Source organism: Agelaius phoeniceus, chromosome 9 (genome assembly GCF_051311805.1).
Source record: "Agelaius phoeniceus isolate bAgePho1 chromosome 9, bAgePho1.hap1, whole genome shotgun sequence".
Lineage (NCBI taxonomy): Eukaryota > Metazoa > Chordata > Aves > Passeriformes > Icteridae > Agelaius > Agelaius phoeniceus.
Genome location: NC_135273.1, coordinates 18,127,868 through 18,144,458, shown reverse-complemented (window position 1 = coordinate 18,144,458; position 16,591 = coordinate 18,127,868). Strand labels below are relative to the sequence as shown.

At 38.0% G+C, this 16,591-nt stretch overlaps 2 protein-coding genes across 2 annotated transcripts in view; one reads left to right on the top strand and one right to left on the bottom strand.

The window, feature by feature from the left end:
* Window positions 1-16,591, top strand: part of MAPK8 (mitogen-activated protein kinase 8) — a 228,444-nt gene that overhangs the window by 133,516 nt on the left and 78,337 nt on the right. The gene's annotated exons all lie outside the window — the stretch shown is intronic.
* Window positions 1-16,591, bottom strand: part of FRMPD2 (FERM and PDZ domain containing 2) — a 66,395-nt gene that overhangs the window by 16,930 nt on the left and 32,874 nt on the right. Inside the window, exons 20-32 of the mRNA XM_077183101.1 lie at window positions 15,729-15,836; window positions 15,492-15,608; window positions 14,803-15,035; window positions 14,138-14,242; window positions 13,092-13,185; window positions 12,582-12,667; window positions 12,242-12,389; window positions 11,031-11,245; window positions 10,067-10,165; window positions 8,540-8,904; window positions 5,841-6,126; window positions 4,802-4,960; window positions 3,980-4,154 (exon numbers count right to left, since the gene is read on the bottom strand). Of these exons, the coding sequence (XP_077039216.1) occupies window positions 3,980-4,154; window positions 4,802-4,960; window positions 5,841-6,126; window positions 8,540-8,904; window positions 10,067-10,165; window positions 11,031-11,245; window positions 12,242-12,389; window positions 12,582-12,667; window positions 13,092-13,185; window positions 14,138-14,242; window positions 14,803-15,035; window positions 15,492-15,608; window positions 15,729-15,836 (2,190 nt within the window). The remainder of the gene's footprint in view (window positions 1-3,979; window positions 4,155-4,801; window positions 4,961-5,840; window positions 6,127-8,539; window positions 8,905-10,066; window positions 10,166-11,030; window positions 11,246-12,241; window positions 12,390-12,581; window positions 12,668-13,091; window positions 13,186-14,137; window positions 14,243-14,802; window positions 15,036-15,491; window positions 15,609-15,728; window positions 15,837-16,591) is intronic.

Genomic DNA, 16,591 nt, shown 5'->3' with positions numbered 1-16,591 from the left:
CCAGGAGAGTCTTCACAGGAGAGTTGTGCTCAGGTGCTCCAGCCCTCTGACCATCTTCATGGCCTCCCCTTTAAATTGCTCCAACAGGTCCATGTGCTTCTTATGCTGGGGACTGCAGAGCTGCATGCAGGACTCCAGGTGGGGTCTCACAGAGTAGTGGGGCAGGATCCCCTCACTCAACCTGATGGCTACGCTGCTCTTGGTGCAGCCAAGGATGTGATTTCTGGGCTGTGATTGCACATTGCTCAGTCATATTTAGCTTTTCATCAACCAACACCCTCAAGTCCTTCTCAGGGCTGCTCTCAATCCATTCTCTGCCCAGCCTGTGTTTATGCTTGGGATTGCTCTGAACCATGTGCAGGACCTTACACATCTTGTTTTATAGGAGAGGCAGGTAACTGTGCCAGTACAGCATTCATAACTCTGTCAGAGGTGGACCAGGTCTCATTACCTATTTGAAGGTGTCTTGAGAAATCTTGGAATCTGCAAAGCTCACACAAGGCTGTGTAAGCAAAGTCCTACCAGGCTACACCTTTGCTGTGCTTTAGTTCTATCATATTAACTGAGAGTACACATAACTATATCCATATCTTGTAGAAAATTGCTTCAGTTTATAGAAACAGACACATGGCTACATGTCTAAGGAAATCTGTCACTAACTTGACTTGGAATAAGTTCTTCAGGTAACCATATGCCAGTATTCAGATGAGTGTAGGCATGTGAATAATTGTGGTCCAGAGTTACTTTTTGAAGTCATGTTTGCATGATTTTAAAAAAAACTGAAAAAACAATTGAGATATCCAGTCAGGTAAATGAAACTGGGGTTCATGCTGCAGCCAAATGTGCATTTGAAAGTTTTACTTGCATAACGAACACCCTTTGTATGTGCTGACCTAGATGTGATACCTCTCCTTCCACCTGAGGGTGCAGGTGCAGCCTGTGCTCGCTCAGACTCCTTAGGCTGCTGGAGCAATTCTGGTCAAATCTTTGTGGTGCAGATGATGGCTGAACTTTTGTATCAGTTAGAGTATCAAATATATGCCCTTATAGGAATGCTTTTATATTAACTAACAGATATTAGTGCTGCCTGCTGATTTTAAATACTTCATTAATAACAGTTTAAAAAGGTGGTCTAGATTATGAAGTAGGGGCTCATATTAAATAGTGGCTCAAGAAGTGCTGGAAAACTTCTTATAGAATAGTTTCAGTCAAAACAGATGTTGAAATATGACCACATAAAATTCCTATTTAATAACAAATTAAAAAAAAAAGAAACTGAATATGTAATAAGTTACTTTTTTATGGAGAACTATACATTTTATTTCTCTCTTTAAACAGCTACCAAATTTTCTTCAGACTCTTAAAATGGCCATAACAGAAATACTGAATGGCGAGTTACAATTTGTTAATAAGTTTTAAATGCAATGAATCAATACCTTATGCTTTTCTTCAAAATCAGCAAGTTTTGAACTAAAATCCAAAAACATTAGCCTTACTTACTATTTTCCTGCTCTATAGGAACCACTGGATTGCCATTTCTGGGGGCAGAAAAAGTGAAATATGTGAGCCATTAAGCTGCATGCTTTGTAAAGCACATATGAAAATCATTTTTAGAAATTCAGTTGTCTAAATAGTAGTTGTCCTTCTATAATTTTGTTAGTGGTACTTTTCTAAAGAGAATTGATATCAGTATATGAAAATATTTGACTGTAGGGAAACATTTTATTGAAATGTGTTGGGGAAAAAATAAGCATGTTAAATACAGAGCTGCTTTTTGGTCCATTTTGAATTCAGCTTTGGTTACCCCCTGTATAAAGTGGGAATGCTCTTTTGTAAGTTCTTTTATCCTATTTCTGTTTAGCTCCTTAGTTTGTAAATTCTGACAATCAGGAGATGCTGCTACTAACTTGTTGTACAGCAGGATGTATAATGAGGCAGCAGTTTCTTCTTCTGTTAGATAAGCACAAGTTAATAAAAGAGTAATAGAAGTTTGAACTATGTTAAGATAGCTGTGACAGCCATTCTGTCACAGGCTCTGGTTACATAACTCAGTTATTCACATGCTTTGAGTTAATATTTTACCGTTCCTCTGAGATCTTTGGAAGCTATTTCTGCATCAGTCCAGGACCTGAGCTGGTGTGATATCAGGCTGTGGAACACAATGAATCAAAAGTGCAGCCATGAACTGCTGAGAAAAATCCTTTACAGCCAATTATTGTTCAGGTCTGGAAAGACTTTCTGGTCATGCTGCAGGTTAAATGCTGCATTTTAGTACATTTCTAAAATGTTTTGGCTGTTGGAATTATCTCAAAATTTCTGATCAGAAATAGTTTCTTCCTTGTAGTTGTGAATCTGAGATTATAAAGTGAAAGTTCACACTAGTGATGGAAACACAAAGATTTTCCCTAGAGAACAAGACATATGAAAATAGTGCTCAGCCTCAGTTAAAGGCTTCACATTTGGTTTTGGATGATGAAATTCGAAGAGTTCTCATTTGTCTCATATGAGTCTACTTGTACTTGCTATGTTAGTTTTAATTACAAGGAGTTAAGATGTCTTATGAATGTTACTTACTTGCAACATTCAGACCTTTGAGATAAAGCATTTTTTGGTTTTGTGTGGTCTGACTTGTTGATGTAAAATTTAGAAACCTGCTTCAGCATTAGGATGAAGTATGCTCAGATTTACCTTGTGGCTTTGATTTGAACATTCTGGGTGGCAGCTTCACACACTCTCACTGCATCATCCAGGCTAATGCCCTCAGTGCACAGTCCACAGATGTAAACAATCTGATCTCGTGGCTGCAAACTGCCTTCCACACTGGCAGGAGAGCCAGGCACTATGTCTAGCACATAAATACCTTGTAACTTGCTTCCAGCTCCTCCTGTCAGCTTCAAGCCTAGAATAATGCAGAGAAAGCATCTTTTGTGGCAGAGTGTTTTGAATTTCACTGTCAGTGACTGAAAGTGGAATAAATGTGAGTCACTGAAAGATAGGCTGAAGAAATCACTGACATTGTAAATAACAGTCTTGCCCCAGTAAAATGGGATTTATAAGCTGGACTGAAAGAGTGAAGTGCCATTAGATGTTAAAAAAGTATGGAAAAACTTAAATGGTGGTGTCTATCTCTGTGTTTCAGTGCTGTCCTAGTGCTTTATTTCCCCTGATGTTCAATAGTTATTGCAATAGGACACTGAGCTGCATAGCAGCAGCTCCCTCATTACCTGCACATTTAAATGCCTTGCAGTCTTCAGGGCACCATGGGAAAGGAGGCCTACAGCAGCTGAGGAGGGACCTACACAGTGCAAACTACACTCAAGGAATCTCTGAACTCACTAGTTCCTACCTGGAAACAGGATGCTGTACATGAGCACATATAGCCATACTGTTTCCTGAGTCTACAGTTTTATCTGTGTGCAGTGCTCATAACATGCTACAGAAATATCAAGATACTCACATTGTGGGGATTTCTTTTATTGTTTGTATTGTTCGTAGATAAAGCCTTGTTTCTGTGGTGAGACAAGGATTCAAATGGAGATTTTTTGAATAGCAAGCTGTAGTCTCAACCTGTGGGTTATCCTTCTTAAACTTTACCTTTTCTTCAATTTTTTTCTTTCCCTCCAAATAGCTCTTTATGCATCTCTGCAGTTAATAGACATTATTATCCAACTACCTAAAACTTATATATATAAGTAACATAAAAATATGATAATGGAAATCTGCCAGAAGCTTCAGTTAATGGGGTGATAATGCTAAGATAGTTTTTCCAGCTACCTTCATTAGTCTAAGAAGAGATATTAGTCTTCCCTCTTAGGTGTTCCCCCAAAAAAAGCTCTCATGCCTTGGTCATGGGTGATGATGAAGAGCATAAAGGTGTCAAGGTCAGTCTGGGTCATACTGATCCTAGAGCACATTTGCTTATGATTATCTCATGCTGTCATTCCTGCCCAAAATAGCAAATACAGCATTTATTACACACCTAGCTGTCCATCGGCACCCTTTGTGAGAGCAATTTCAGGAATCTCATCTGGCCTGACTGAAGGATGTGGGTCGCTGTCGGCACGGCCAACCACAAGGTGCAGATCTGGAGGAGAGCTTTGCAGTAAAGTCAGGACTTCATTGCATGGTAAAGATGTGACATCAATTCCATTCACCTAAATGACAAACCAGTAAAATCATGTCATAAGTCTCATTGACCATCGTTTACTTCTCCCTCTACTCTGAATTTTGCATATGAACTTAAATTAGTTTTTACTTCCTTCTTATTGCTTTTCCGTAGTATTTAATGTCAATACATTTAACAATTAAGATTGCAATAATATTTCTTTTTTGAACTTTTATTTTTCTGAATGCAGAGCTTTAATAAAAGTAGCTTTTTTTCCCATTGAAACTCAAGGTCTTGTTGCGCAAAAACAAGGAAGAGGGTTATATGCAAAAAATTGAACATGAACCAGGCTGAAAAAAGGTTTTGTTATTACATTACAAAGGACATAATTCCTGCATCCTTTGTGTGTCACCTATCACCTTATTACATGAATTCAGTTTATGTCATTTAATTGGGAAGGCATTTAACGTTTCACTTGTCTTGAATGCTCCTAGATTCACTTTATTTTTCCTCATCATACAATCTATTCAGCCTGAGATTTATCCAATTGAGGTCAGCAGAATTAGATTTATTATATTATTTATTAACATACTTAATACATGATAAATGGGTGATGCTAAACAAAGAATGCCAAAGCTGAATGATATTGATCTGAAAATATTTTCTCCTCTGCATAAACTCAAAAAATTACTGTACCATAATGATTCTGTCTCCCCTTCTCAATCTTCCATCAGAAAGGGCAGGATCATTCAAGATTTCATCAACATACAAGCAGGTGTCCATTTTGTTAAGAACTACAGAGAATCCATAACCATTGTTCTCTGACTTTGTCAAAGTCACAAAGATCTCCATTTCCTGTTAAAACAAGCACAGTTTTTTTGATGTAGGCTTTTCTCTTGCTTCAGTAACATATTCCATAATTTTTATATGCAGGTAGGAATCAGATCCTCAGATGGTACAAGAGTGTGTAAAAGGTGTTCTGCCATATCCCAGAATTGTGGAGGTTCATGTTGATTGAGTTACAGGGCCTAGTAAAGCAGAGAATGCCACCAGGATCTGGGATTAGGCATTTGGAATGTGTAAAGAAAGGCTTGGAGGCCTCTGAGCTGACAAGCATTGTGATAGCAGGGTGCAAAGATCACTGTTGTTATTGCTATTGCTGTCCCACTGAAGGAAATGCCTGGAGCTAAATTTTGTCCACAGTGCTCTCAAATTAGTAGGAATTCAGAGCTCATTAGTGTCGTAGGAATGCAAGATGTTCAGCATTTGGCAGGACTGAGCCTTATATTTTGAATAGTAATTAGCACAAGAATCATACTTTCTTATCAGGACATTACAGCAATATCGCTGTAACAAAGTGATTTTCTGCATGGCCTTGAAACATGGCAGAAAAAACCCAAGTAGCTGACTCCAGTTAATTTTAGAAGCTACGAGACAGCTTTTAGGCCTTTGTATACTGAGAATAATAATGCAGAATTTTGGAAAGTTGGAGACATAGTAAGATGTCAAGAAAAAAGAAGTACCCTTAAGGCAAATGGTTAAGAATTCTGGAGAGCTGGGCATAGTGGAAGGTCTGCTTTATTTGAAGATTGTGGATATTCAGGAAAAAAAAAAAAAGTCATATGAAAATAGCATAGCAAATGGGTTAAAATTAATGTTTAAGACTGTAACGTTCTTAAAATTGTTTCTTTTCCCTTGTGTTCTACCAGTTGGTAATTTGATGCCCATGACATACCTGAATGCAGTCTTCATTTTCTTCCTTCTCTTCCTCTGGTTCCTCCAAGTCTTCCCATTCATTGTCACTGTCATGTGTCTCTCTGGAAGGCAGGGATGAGGACGAGGGACCACAAACACGTGGCTGTGGGGTTGCAGAGACTGTCTTGGAGCTTCCTCCTCGTGGAAGTGAGGTCACAGACATTGAGCTGACAGTGAGATACTCTTCATCAATAGGGGTTAGAGAGAGAGTTTCAGGCATACATTTTGTGTTCAATAGGTCATCACGACTCTTATTAAATACGCGGCTGGAAAATAAAAAGATTGCAGTGCTGGGGTTTTCCTCCATATGCTTTATTAGATGGCCACTGAAAAGTCTACTGTTTATGCATTACCTTATTTTCATTTTAACTGAATTACTAGTTATGGTATTGAATTACTATCTGAATCCTCCAATGGTAGTATAAAAACAAATAAGTAATCAATATTTTGCAAAGCTACTTGAAAGATTAAAAAGCTTTCATTATTTACCTTTGCAAAATCTTGCACTCTTTTAATTTTTTTAAGGCATTAATTAGTACTTTGGTTGCTTCTCAAAAAGAATAATTGGACAAAGCCCAGACCATTAATTATTTTAATCTTCCATAAACAAATTCATTAACTTTTCTGGTAAGCAATATGGACATTAAAATACCACTACAATTTTCATATTAGCATTTTTCTGGGAAAAGGAATGCCAGCCACATTTTTGGCTTCTACAAGTCTTTCCTTGGTAACTGGGCACAGACCAGAAACATGAAATATGAAGCGGTTCCTGTTTCTTCATGAAAAGAAGTCCTTACTCCTCTTTGTAAGCTTGCCTTTATTCTTATGCTTGCCTTGAAGCATATGAGTTGTCTGAAAACCACCAATGGACTTAATAAATTAATTGAATTAAAATTATTATTGATTATGTTCCACTATATTGCAGACAAAATATTCAGCACTTTTGATGTTCAAGCCCAAACTGTAATCATAAATGCTGTGTTTAATAGTTTTGGCTGTTGCCCTTCATGAGCCTGAGTAGACAGCTCTGGCATTGTCTCCCAGAAATTTACCATTAAAGCTCATAGAAATGCTAGAAACACATTTTTTTTAAAGTATGTTTTCTTCATATCAATCCTTATTGAAATATTGCTAAACATTAATTCATCTTAAAAACACCTGAAATGGCATATTCACATCTATGTCAGCCAGGATCTTTTGCTCTTTCATAGAAGTGAACTGTCCATTGTCTCCCAAGCAAACATAGACAACTAAAATTGAAATAAATTCCATGTCCTGTATGAAATCACAGAAGACCGCTGTAAAATTCTTATCAGAAAATTTATACATTTGCATGAAATATTTTGAGTAATCTGGAGAAATTTCTTCATTAATCAAAAGGAAGTCCTTTATTAATGCCTATTTCCTTCTGGGGATTTTGTGTGGTTTTAGCTGGAAGGATTTAAATTGATATTATATTTTAAATATTGTTTAAAATGCATGGCATCCTAAACTTCTCTGGCTTCCTTTTAAAAATGCAAAAGCTGATACTAGATGATACTGAAAATGTATCAAACAAAAACATTCATTTTAGAACTTCCTTTTTGGAAAGAATCCAAAATTTTTCTTGGAATTGGTATTTTCCCACAATAAACTTAGTTTTGTTGAATCTGTATTATGTCTTGGCAAATATGTTTGCTGCAGACATATTTCTGCTGATTTTACTCTCAGAAGTATAGAAGCAGATAATTAAGCAGGAGCTTCATTCATGAACTGAATGAAGTTTCTGCACTTGACAAAGAGATGATAGAATTATGAGCTGCCACTCTGATCCCACTTGGCTTGCAGTGTCAGGTAGTGCTGTCACCCCCAGAGACAACTGTCTGGGGCTGTGCTTGGTGAGAGTCAAAAGTAACAAAATCCTTTCAAGTGACTGTATGGGGAAATAGAAATTAGATTTTCAATAAAATTGCTAAAGCTGTAAGTTAAAGGCCTCTAGAAGACTTTCAATTTGTCTTTGTATCAATCCTTTCTGTTCTGATAATTTCTACTTTTTTGCACTAGAAAAGATGATGAAAATTGAATGAATTGTCTTCTGTGTGACAGTGTCTGATATATCCAAAGGAGTGTAAAAGGAGACTAAGTCCATTTGCACTACATTTTATTGTATAATTCCTCTGGCTCAGGGGTTATATTGGCTTCTGCAGCCCAGAAAACATAAAATAACCCCTTTTTTTCCTCCTTGATCACAGTTTTTCTTCTGAGGTGTTTTTATTTCCTATGAAAAAATTTGAAATTAAGAGATCACACAATAAGAAAAAAAATTGGTGCCTATTTAAGTCAACTCTGAAAAAAAATGAAAGCAAAAGATCATACAATCAATAAAAAAAGTATTTGTTTCCTGTTTAGGTGAACAGGTATCCTTCCACTGATTTCAAATGGCAACCACCTTCAGCTGAGCAGCATAAATGATTACAGTGGTGCAGAACTCTCAATGCAGACTTATGCAAAATTCTAATAAGATGAGAGTAAATAGGGAAAGCAGATTAGGTGAGTCAGAATAAGATAATAAAACAAAATCTTCAGTAATCAGGAGTGATTAGAAGCAGAGAGCCCTGTACTTAAACCTAAGCAATTACCTTTCAAAGTTCTAAGAGTCAAAGGAAAGGCTGCAGAACAGATTTTGGTATTCCCTACCTTTTGGCCTGTCCAAACTCACATGGTGAGTAGCAGTTCTGCTTCACTTCCTCCTCTAGGGAGTGGAAGACTTCAGAACTGGAAGCTTCTTGATGAATCTTCCAAAGATGCTTATAGAAACTTTCTCTGGAAGTTGGGAGTTTCTGTATGGGTTTCTCTTGAAACTCAGCTTCCTGCTCTTCATAAGCTGAGCTGTCATCCTCAGGTGGCTCACTGAAATCTTCTCCCACTGGAGAATCAAGGCAGTCTTCAAGGTCTGGAGAGGAGCTATCTCCATCACTGGTAGATTGATCCATACTGTTTCCTGCCCCTGTGCTGCCTGGCATTTCTGCCACAAAGTCCTTGATTGGAGATGGTGCTGGAGTCTATTAAAAAACCAGAAAGATTAGTGTAACTCCTTTTTAATCTCCCATATTTTTTCCTTCAAGAGCAAAATGTTTTGAAAAAGCAATATTAATGAGCTTCTGAATGGGAAAATACCAAATGGTAGCTGGAAGGAAGGAGAAAAAATAGAAGGTACTCTCTTACCAAATAACACTTTTGTCTTAATGTTTATTTTTCACATTCTACAAGAGTTCCAATCAAAACTACAACACCAAATCTCTTTTCCCAATGAATTATTTGCTAGAGGTTCTTTTTTAATATATCTATTGATATCATGCCTCAGTGTTGTGTCTATACTCTCTTCATTCCATGGAAGTAGCTTCCAGACTTGACTCCCGTGTGACTGACCATAGAAATCAGCCAAGGGCACACTGCAGCAGAGCAGCTGGAGTCAGTTTGATATCTGGAGATGGTTCTGACTGTCATTTCTGCCTGCCTGTGGGTGCTATAAATCCTAGTGGGATGGCAACCATCAGTGGGCCATTCTGAATGGAGCAAGAGTAGTGCTGATGCATTTTCCTTACAAGAGTACTGTCCATGAGGTGTCTTCAAGAAGCAGGAGTAATAATGCTAGCACATCTAATGGCCATGTTTTAGTCTCTGCAGTGTCTATGGTTTGGGGATATTTTTTGTTTGTTTGTGTTTTGGTTTTCCCCCTGTAGATTCTGCTAACTATCAATAAGAACCTGAATAACCAGTTGAAACAATTATTCCATTTTTTAACTTCATTAAGAGATAGTCTGGATAGGAAAAATTCTTTATTTTCTTCTCACTTTGGGGAGTTAAAATAGCTGCATTTCAGAATATCTGTAGTTTCTGGCTGAGGATCTGGTAGAGCATTTTTAGAAGCACCACTAGAAGACCTGCTTGGGTACGTGCTGTTTCACTCCAATGATAGTACAGCAACTCAAAAGTTGTTGGACTGGGCTAAATATGTTTAATGTCTGCCAGATTTGTATTATTTTGGTTGCTAAGAAACTATAAGTTGAACTTTGCAGGCTGAGTTGAAACCAGGAAGGGAAAGAAATGGAATAGAGGGCCTTGGAGAAAAGGGAAAGTTGCCTTATTCAAGTCTGGATAGAAAATGTAGTAATGTCTTTGCAGGTTTACAGAAGCAAGTTTCTGTCAGAAGCTTTGCCTTACCAGGGCAATTTGCTCTATTTCTGGAAGAACACCTTTTGGTGGTCTGCAAAGTAGCAGTGTGACTTCTCGAGGAGCTCCTCTTAACAAGTGCAGGACATCCTAAACAGAAAGAAGGAATGTTATATTTCTGATGGGACAGACAAATCTTACATGTCATTTTACTAACTGAGATGGAGAGAATTTTTATTGTGAATGCTACATTTCTGGTATTTATGCCTCTCAGCACAAATACCAGAGGTATGAGGGCCAATATTCACCACTGAAGGATTGTCATACAAATGGACCATAGTTTATAGGTAAACATGCATCTAAAGTAAAGTCAGTTCTATTTACAAACTTGCACTTTGCCATCAGGCATAATAAGTTTAGGTTAATTAGTTTTCTTTTCTTGAAGAAAACAGAATTTTCAGGAAAATTCATTCAAACCACGTGTGGCAGTAACATCTTTGGTCAATTATTTCAGCATAGCTCCCCAAACTGCCATATTCCAATGAAGAAAAATAAATCCACATGTAGGCCATTACCATTTAATTTCTTAACTGAGTATAGAATTTCTCATTCCAGGTTAAAAACTTACACAGGACTTACCAATCTTGGTAGAAATTTGAATCTGGGGCATTATATTTAGCATGACATTACAAAGCACAAATGACCACAGGGTAAAATTGTTCCAATCATGCATAAAAGCAACAAAGATTCCAACTAATTAACAACTGGTGTGCATCTAACAATAGAATTCATACATTAATGGTAGAAACTTAGAAATTAAACAGCAGATGAAATTCGCTGTCAGAATTCATTTAGAAAGGAAATTCTACATAGGAGTTCTAGGGAAGAATCCTACACAGAAATCAGATTAATTATATGCAAATTCTTCCTCCCTCTGGTGTTAATTAAGTTTAAATGCATTGTCTTTATTAACCCGTTACCCAGATGGAGCCCCAGTAATAACACTTCCTGCTACCTGGTACAGGAGCCCTTTGAGAGGTTTCCCATTCACTGCTAAAATGACATCTCCAACTTCAATTTCTCCGTTCTCTTCTGCTGGCTGCCCTGGAAACAGTCTTTTGATCCTGACAATAGCTCCTCCAAGGTGTTTACAAGCATCTCCTTCCGTCTGCAGAACACTAAATCCAAGGCCTCCAGAATTCTTGGTTAATTTCACTTCAAATGTGTTATCTGCTCAAATCAGAGATTGGGAAAAAAGTGGGAACCACGGCATATGTACCCCCTAGGAGCCAAAATAAACTATACTCTCAAAAGACTTATTACTTGTGTGCTGCAGAGGTAGATCTACTAATAATAAAATCAAAAAAAGGTTTAGGTGTTCCTCTATCTTATGAAAGTCTTTGAAATCTCACAGTCAGAATAGGGAGAACTGGAATCTATTCCACCACGTGCTCACAGTCTGGTACCAAAAGCTTTTTGTACCAACATAAAGAGATTCACATGCTATCTTTTTCTGATGTTCTTCTGTAAGTGTTGCATAGATTTTACTATTCTGTAGTTAGTTTAGGTCTTGCACTAACAGCATAAGCTGGAATTGGAGCTACTGCTCTTTCCAGGCAAGAATGAGAGATCAGGCCTTTCCCAAACACCATGCTTGTAGCTGAATTCCAGTGAAGAGGAGTAACTGCCCCATGGAAAAGTATGGTTCAGACTTGGTGTTTATGAGACAACCTTCAGTAAAAGCTACAGCATTTATTTGTTGGCTAAATTCTGTGTAAGTGATCTCTAAATCTTGTGCTTTTGAGAAATTAAGTGATGGCAGTCTCCAGTTCCCTCCAGCTTCATCACTGTCACAGCATCAGCAGCTGTGCTGGTGAGGCTCTCCCTGGGTAACAGCCTGGCCACATCCACACAGCTGCTTCCTGCCTGAGACTGCTGTGGGGTACAGACAGGGGTGTTCCCTTGCCAGCCCCATCTCACAAAGGCTAAGAGATATAATATTGATGCCTAGGGTAAATTCAGCTAGATCTAGCCACTATAACTCTATGAACATTAGAAATATATTTTTCAGAATTGATTTTTATTATGTCATTAATATTGAATATCATAATTTTATTCAGTATACGGTTTTCCTTCCAACCCAAAGGAATTTCATAGAATTATTTTCATTCATTCCTTTCCCACACATCGTAGGAAGTCACCCTGAGTTGCTTCTTTATCACTTACCATCTGTCAAAAAGCAGCAGTCCTTGGTGCCATCTGTGAGGGATGTTGCCACAGAAACAACTGCACATTGGTCCTCCTTTCTGTCATTAGCAGTCAGACAAGGCTCTGCCAATTGGTAGTTTCCCCTTTCTAGAATCAGTCTGGCAACCTAAAACAGTGATAAACAGGTTCCAGTTACACAGGACACAGTGAGTCCTAAGTCTTTGTACTTTTCTGTTTAGAGGAATGGAGTTGGAGCAGAGGGGGGGATGGTTCTTTTGGCCAAGCTTGGCTACTGTGCTTCATACTAAGTCCAGTTTAGTGTACTGTGTATCTTATTGACCTCTGGTGTTGTACAAACCTGGCCAGATTTCTTAAGGTGTTCCACAGCCTGTTTGTGGGTGATGCCACAGAGGCTGATGCCATCTACTTCCAGCAGACGATCGCCTGAGGTAAAAAAAAGAACATCCAGTTGCTTTGATGTTCAGGTTCAGAAGGTGTAAACCTTGAGGCTGCCCATGTTACAATAGGTCTTCATGCTTACATGTGTCAAATTAATAATAATTCATAGGAAAGCAATACTGCTTGCTGCACAGCACTCTATAACCAGCAGCTAAAGCATTCCAGGGTATTCTGTAAGTAAATGCAGTGATAGCATCTGGTTAGCACAGTAACAATGGTGTCAGAGTCACTAGCCTGATGGCAGCCACAGAAGGTAACTCTACAGTGTTGGTGTGAGGCTTCTGATTTTCAGTGGGATCCCTACATGTAGTACAGGGACAGGCTGAGGAATGATGGACCATATATTACACTTTGCAGTTGTAGCACCTCCAATCCCAAATGTGTTTCATTGTCCACACTAACATGTTACCTATCTTTATTTGTCCATCCTTATCTGCTGGTCCCCTGGGAATAATTGACTTCACATATATCCCACCATGACGCACACTGGTGTTAATTCCACCCTGCAAAACATGCCCACAGATTAGAGTCTTCATATATTCTTCCTGTGGTAAACATCAAAGCAACTTACACATGCATTGCAAAGTAACTGCTACAGGAATTGCTTTCTTCTTTAAATATTGGGGAAAAGGGAAAGAGGATATTATTCCAAACCCCATTACTCTAAAACCCCATCTAGTTGTAATATACTTCCATAGGCAGTAATCTTATTTTCTCAGAAAAATGCAATGTATTTCAATGTGACTATATAAAAATATTTACTAAATGTTCATAAATTTCTCCCTATGCTCACATAAAATGGTCTTGCATCTTTCAGTTACGCTATAGCTCAGCTTCTAAGCTGTGCAATATCCATTCTTCAATTACTAATCTTTTGGACAATATATTAAACATGGACCTGAACTTGAGCACTCAGAGAAATTTCAGATTAACCTAAGAATCATGTTCTGTCCATCTACATCCCCTGGCCAAATTCAGATGAAAAAAATGGCCCTTAATTTCTTCTGCAGGCAATGAAATGGCTGTTGCTTCACATTCCATTTCAGCAAAGACTGTAGAGACATCTCAGCCTGGAGGGGTAAATTCAAATTAAATAGCTAGGACAAGGACTTGTTATCCAAATGTGGCAGACATTTCTTCTCTAGTCCCCCCTGACCTTCTCTAGTCCTCCCTGACCAAACTCTGCTTTCAGTGGTAGGTTTTGTTCTCAAATCAAGTCAGGACAAAAGGGGTTTGTACTGGCACGTGCTTTATGCCAGGACACTTCTTTCCCAGATGGTGTGGGTAGGAACCAGGCAATGAGCAGACAGTGCTTCATGCATTCTGTGTCAGCCAGTGGACACTTAGGTTCACAATGTGCCATGCTAACAGTTTCTGTTATCAGCCTATCTTCTGTCTTTGTTCTCAGTCAGGTAACAATTTGACAGACAATTAAAGAGTAACAGTGACACTTGCAGTCACACTGATTCCAAAAGTCCCATCTTCTTTAAGAAGCTCCACCGTGTAGACTTCCTTTGAGTTGGTTTCTGATGGAGATGGTAAGTGGGAAGAATCAGCTGCCTATATCAAAAATAAAAACTTTAATGAGATTACAGCATTTTGGTTTAAAAAGAAAGGGGGGAGGGGAAGGAATTAAAAAAAAATGAAGAGAGCATTTCCAAAAGATGTAAAAGGCTTGATCCTGATGTCACTATAAACCTGGAGCGATACCATTTATATCTCTGATATTATTGGAAGCTTAAGCTAATGCTACTCAAAATGCAATCTGTCTAAATGCACATAACCTGAGTATATATAGGAAGGATATCCAGAAGCAGGATATTAGACATGGCATGTTCTGGGCCTGGTTTGAAAACTTAAAAGATTGCAAGAAAATAATCAAAATTTTGTCCCTCCTCTCGAAAAAGAAGGAGAATTTTTAAAACGTTTTGTAGAACAGTTTCCCCATTTATTCACATATTTTAGACGCATCCATCATTTTGACATTTCCAATGTAATTTATTTCAAGTTTTTCTATCTCCTTTCCTTCACAGTGACTTTCCCTTCTACATGTATCTGGTATGTTGTTGTATGTTGTGTGCTGGGTGTAACATTACTGAGCAGCATCAAAACTCAGTTACCTCTATATCCAGGCTATTAGCTGAAGAAACTGGAATCCTAGGGCCCAATTTTGATGCTAAATTCCAAGAGTGAGTCTTCTCAAGTTCTGTATTTGTGTCCTGTTCTTTGGGGAGAGCTGTATGACAATCCTGAATCTTTTTTCTCCCACTATCTACACAAGAGATCTCAGATCCACTAGTGCTGTTTCCTCTTGATAGATTCTTTTCTTCATTTAATCCTTCTTCATACATGTCTGTAAGGCCATATCAAAATAAGACATTGTTGAATGCAAGTAGCAAGTAAACTTGAAGAAAAATATTATTATAACCCAGCACAAGAGGACAGAGTAACTTCTTATTTCATGTGAAATCAGATCTGTAAAATGAGTTAGTCAATGTAAAATGGAGCACTGCTATTGTAGGTGTTCAGAAATGTGTTTGCTTCCTCAATGCAGAGGACTATGCATCTCTGTCAGAGAAAGAAATGTCAAAATTTTTGTTCAGCGAGGCAGCTCATAATAGATTTTTTCAGACTGATGTAGCAGAGACATCACATGATACCTACCAGAAGTTGACTATTTTAGTGTATGGTTGTTCTAATTGGCAGTCAGTAGCAGGAATGTAGTACTACATCCCAGTGCCCATTAGAGATGAGTGTCCTGAGTTAACCATTAGCATCCCAGAGCCAGCAGAGGCCTTTGCCTTTGTACCTTTGGGTTGGGAGATGATGAGCTCCACTTCCTCGGGAGAGTTCTGTATGATTTTAACTGCAGTATTAAATGAAACACCCTCAAGACTAATATTATTCACAGAGATGAGTCGTCCTCCTTAAGAAAAAAAAAGATAAAAGCAAGAGAAAGCACGTCTAAATAAGGAAATAAATCCAGAGTAGCTAACTTTAAACTATGCAAGTATTTTAATTCTAATTAAAAAGTACAGAAAATGACCTGGTTTGATATTTCCAGCTCTGTCTGCAGGTCCCCCAGGGATAATTGAAGCGATAAAGATGCCAAGGTCTAATTTTCCTACATTTTCTCCTCCAATAATTACAAAACCTGCAAAAACGAGATAGCATGAGAATGCAAACACTGGCAGTATTAAAAAAGATGAATCTTAGGAGCACAAAAGGCTCTTACTCCAGTGGCATACCTTTTGTACATGATCTGAAGGATGGGGAGCTTTGATTTACAGAGCATCAAGGTCTTGACTTGGGAGAGCTTTAAACTTACATTAAAATTAAAATGTGCTGGTGACTTTGATCACTACTTAGATATAATTTCCCAATAACAACGTTTTCCTGGCTCAGTACTTTTAGAGACTCTTAACTACTTTATTTCATGAGTCATGAACTAGGTGGACCTGCAGCATTTAACACCTGCAGGAGGGAAATGGTATAAAAGCTCATGAGATAAATTTGATCATTCTACATCATGCAAACAGGAAACCTGAGGTGGGCCATGTGAACTTCTAATGTAAGAGATCTAAGAAAATGAAATCTATGTTCAGTAGTTTAGTTTCACTATCCTAACTTTGACTATTGAAATATATACTTCTCACTTCTGTAATAGTTGAATTTGGGATTAGGATATTACACACAGACCTGAACCATTTATAAATTTGATTTTTAATTGTATTAATGGTCATTTGTAAAACCTGATGGTCTGAACTTCTGAACTCATCCACAAGAACTCGATACAGTGTGATTAAGGTATTATATAACAAAAAGTTGGGAAACATTTATGCAAAGTTGGTGTAAATATTTTGCACCCTCACAGGCACCCCCTGTAAGGTCTAAGATAAATAAAATCAG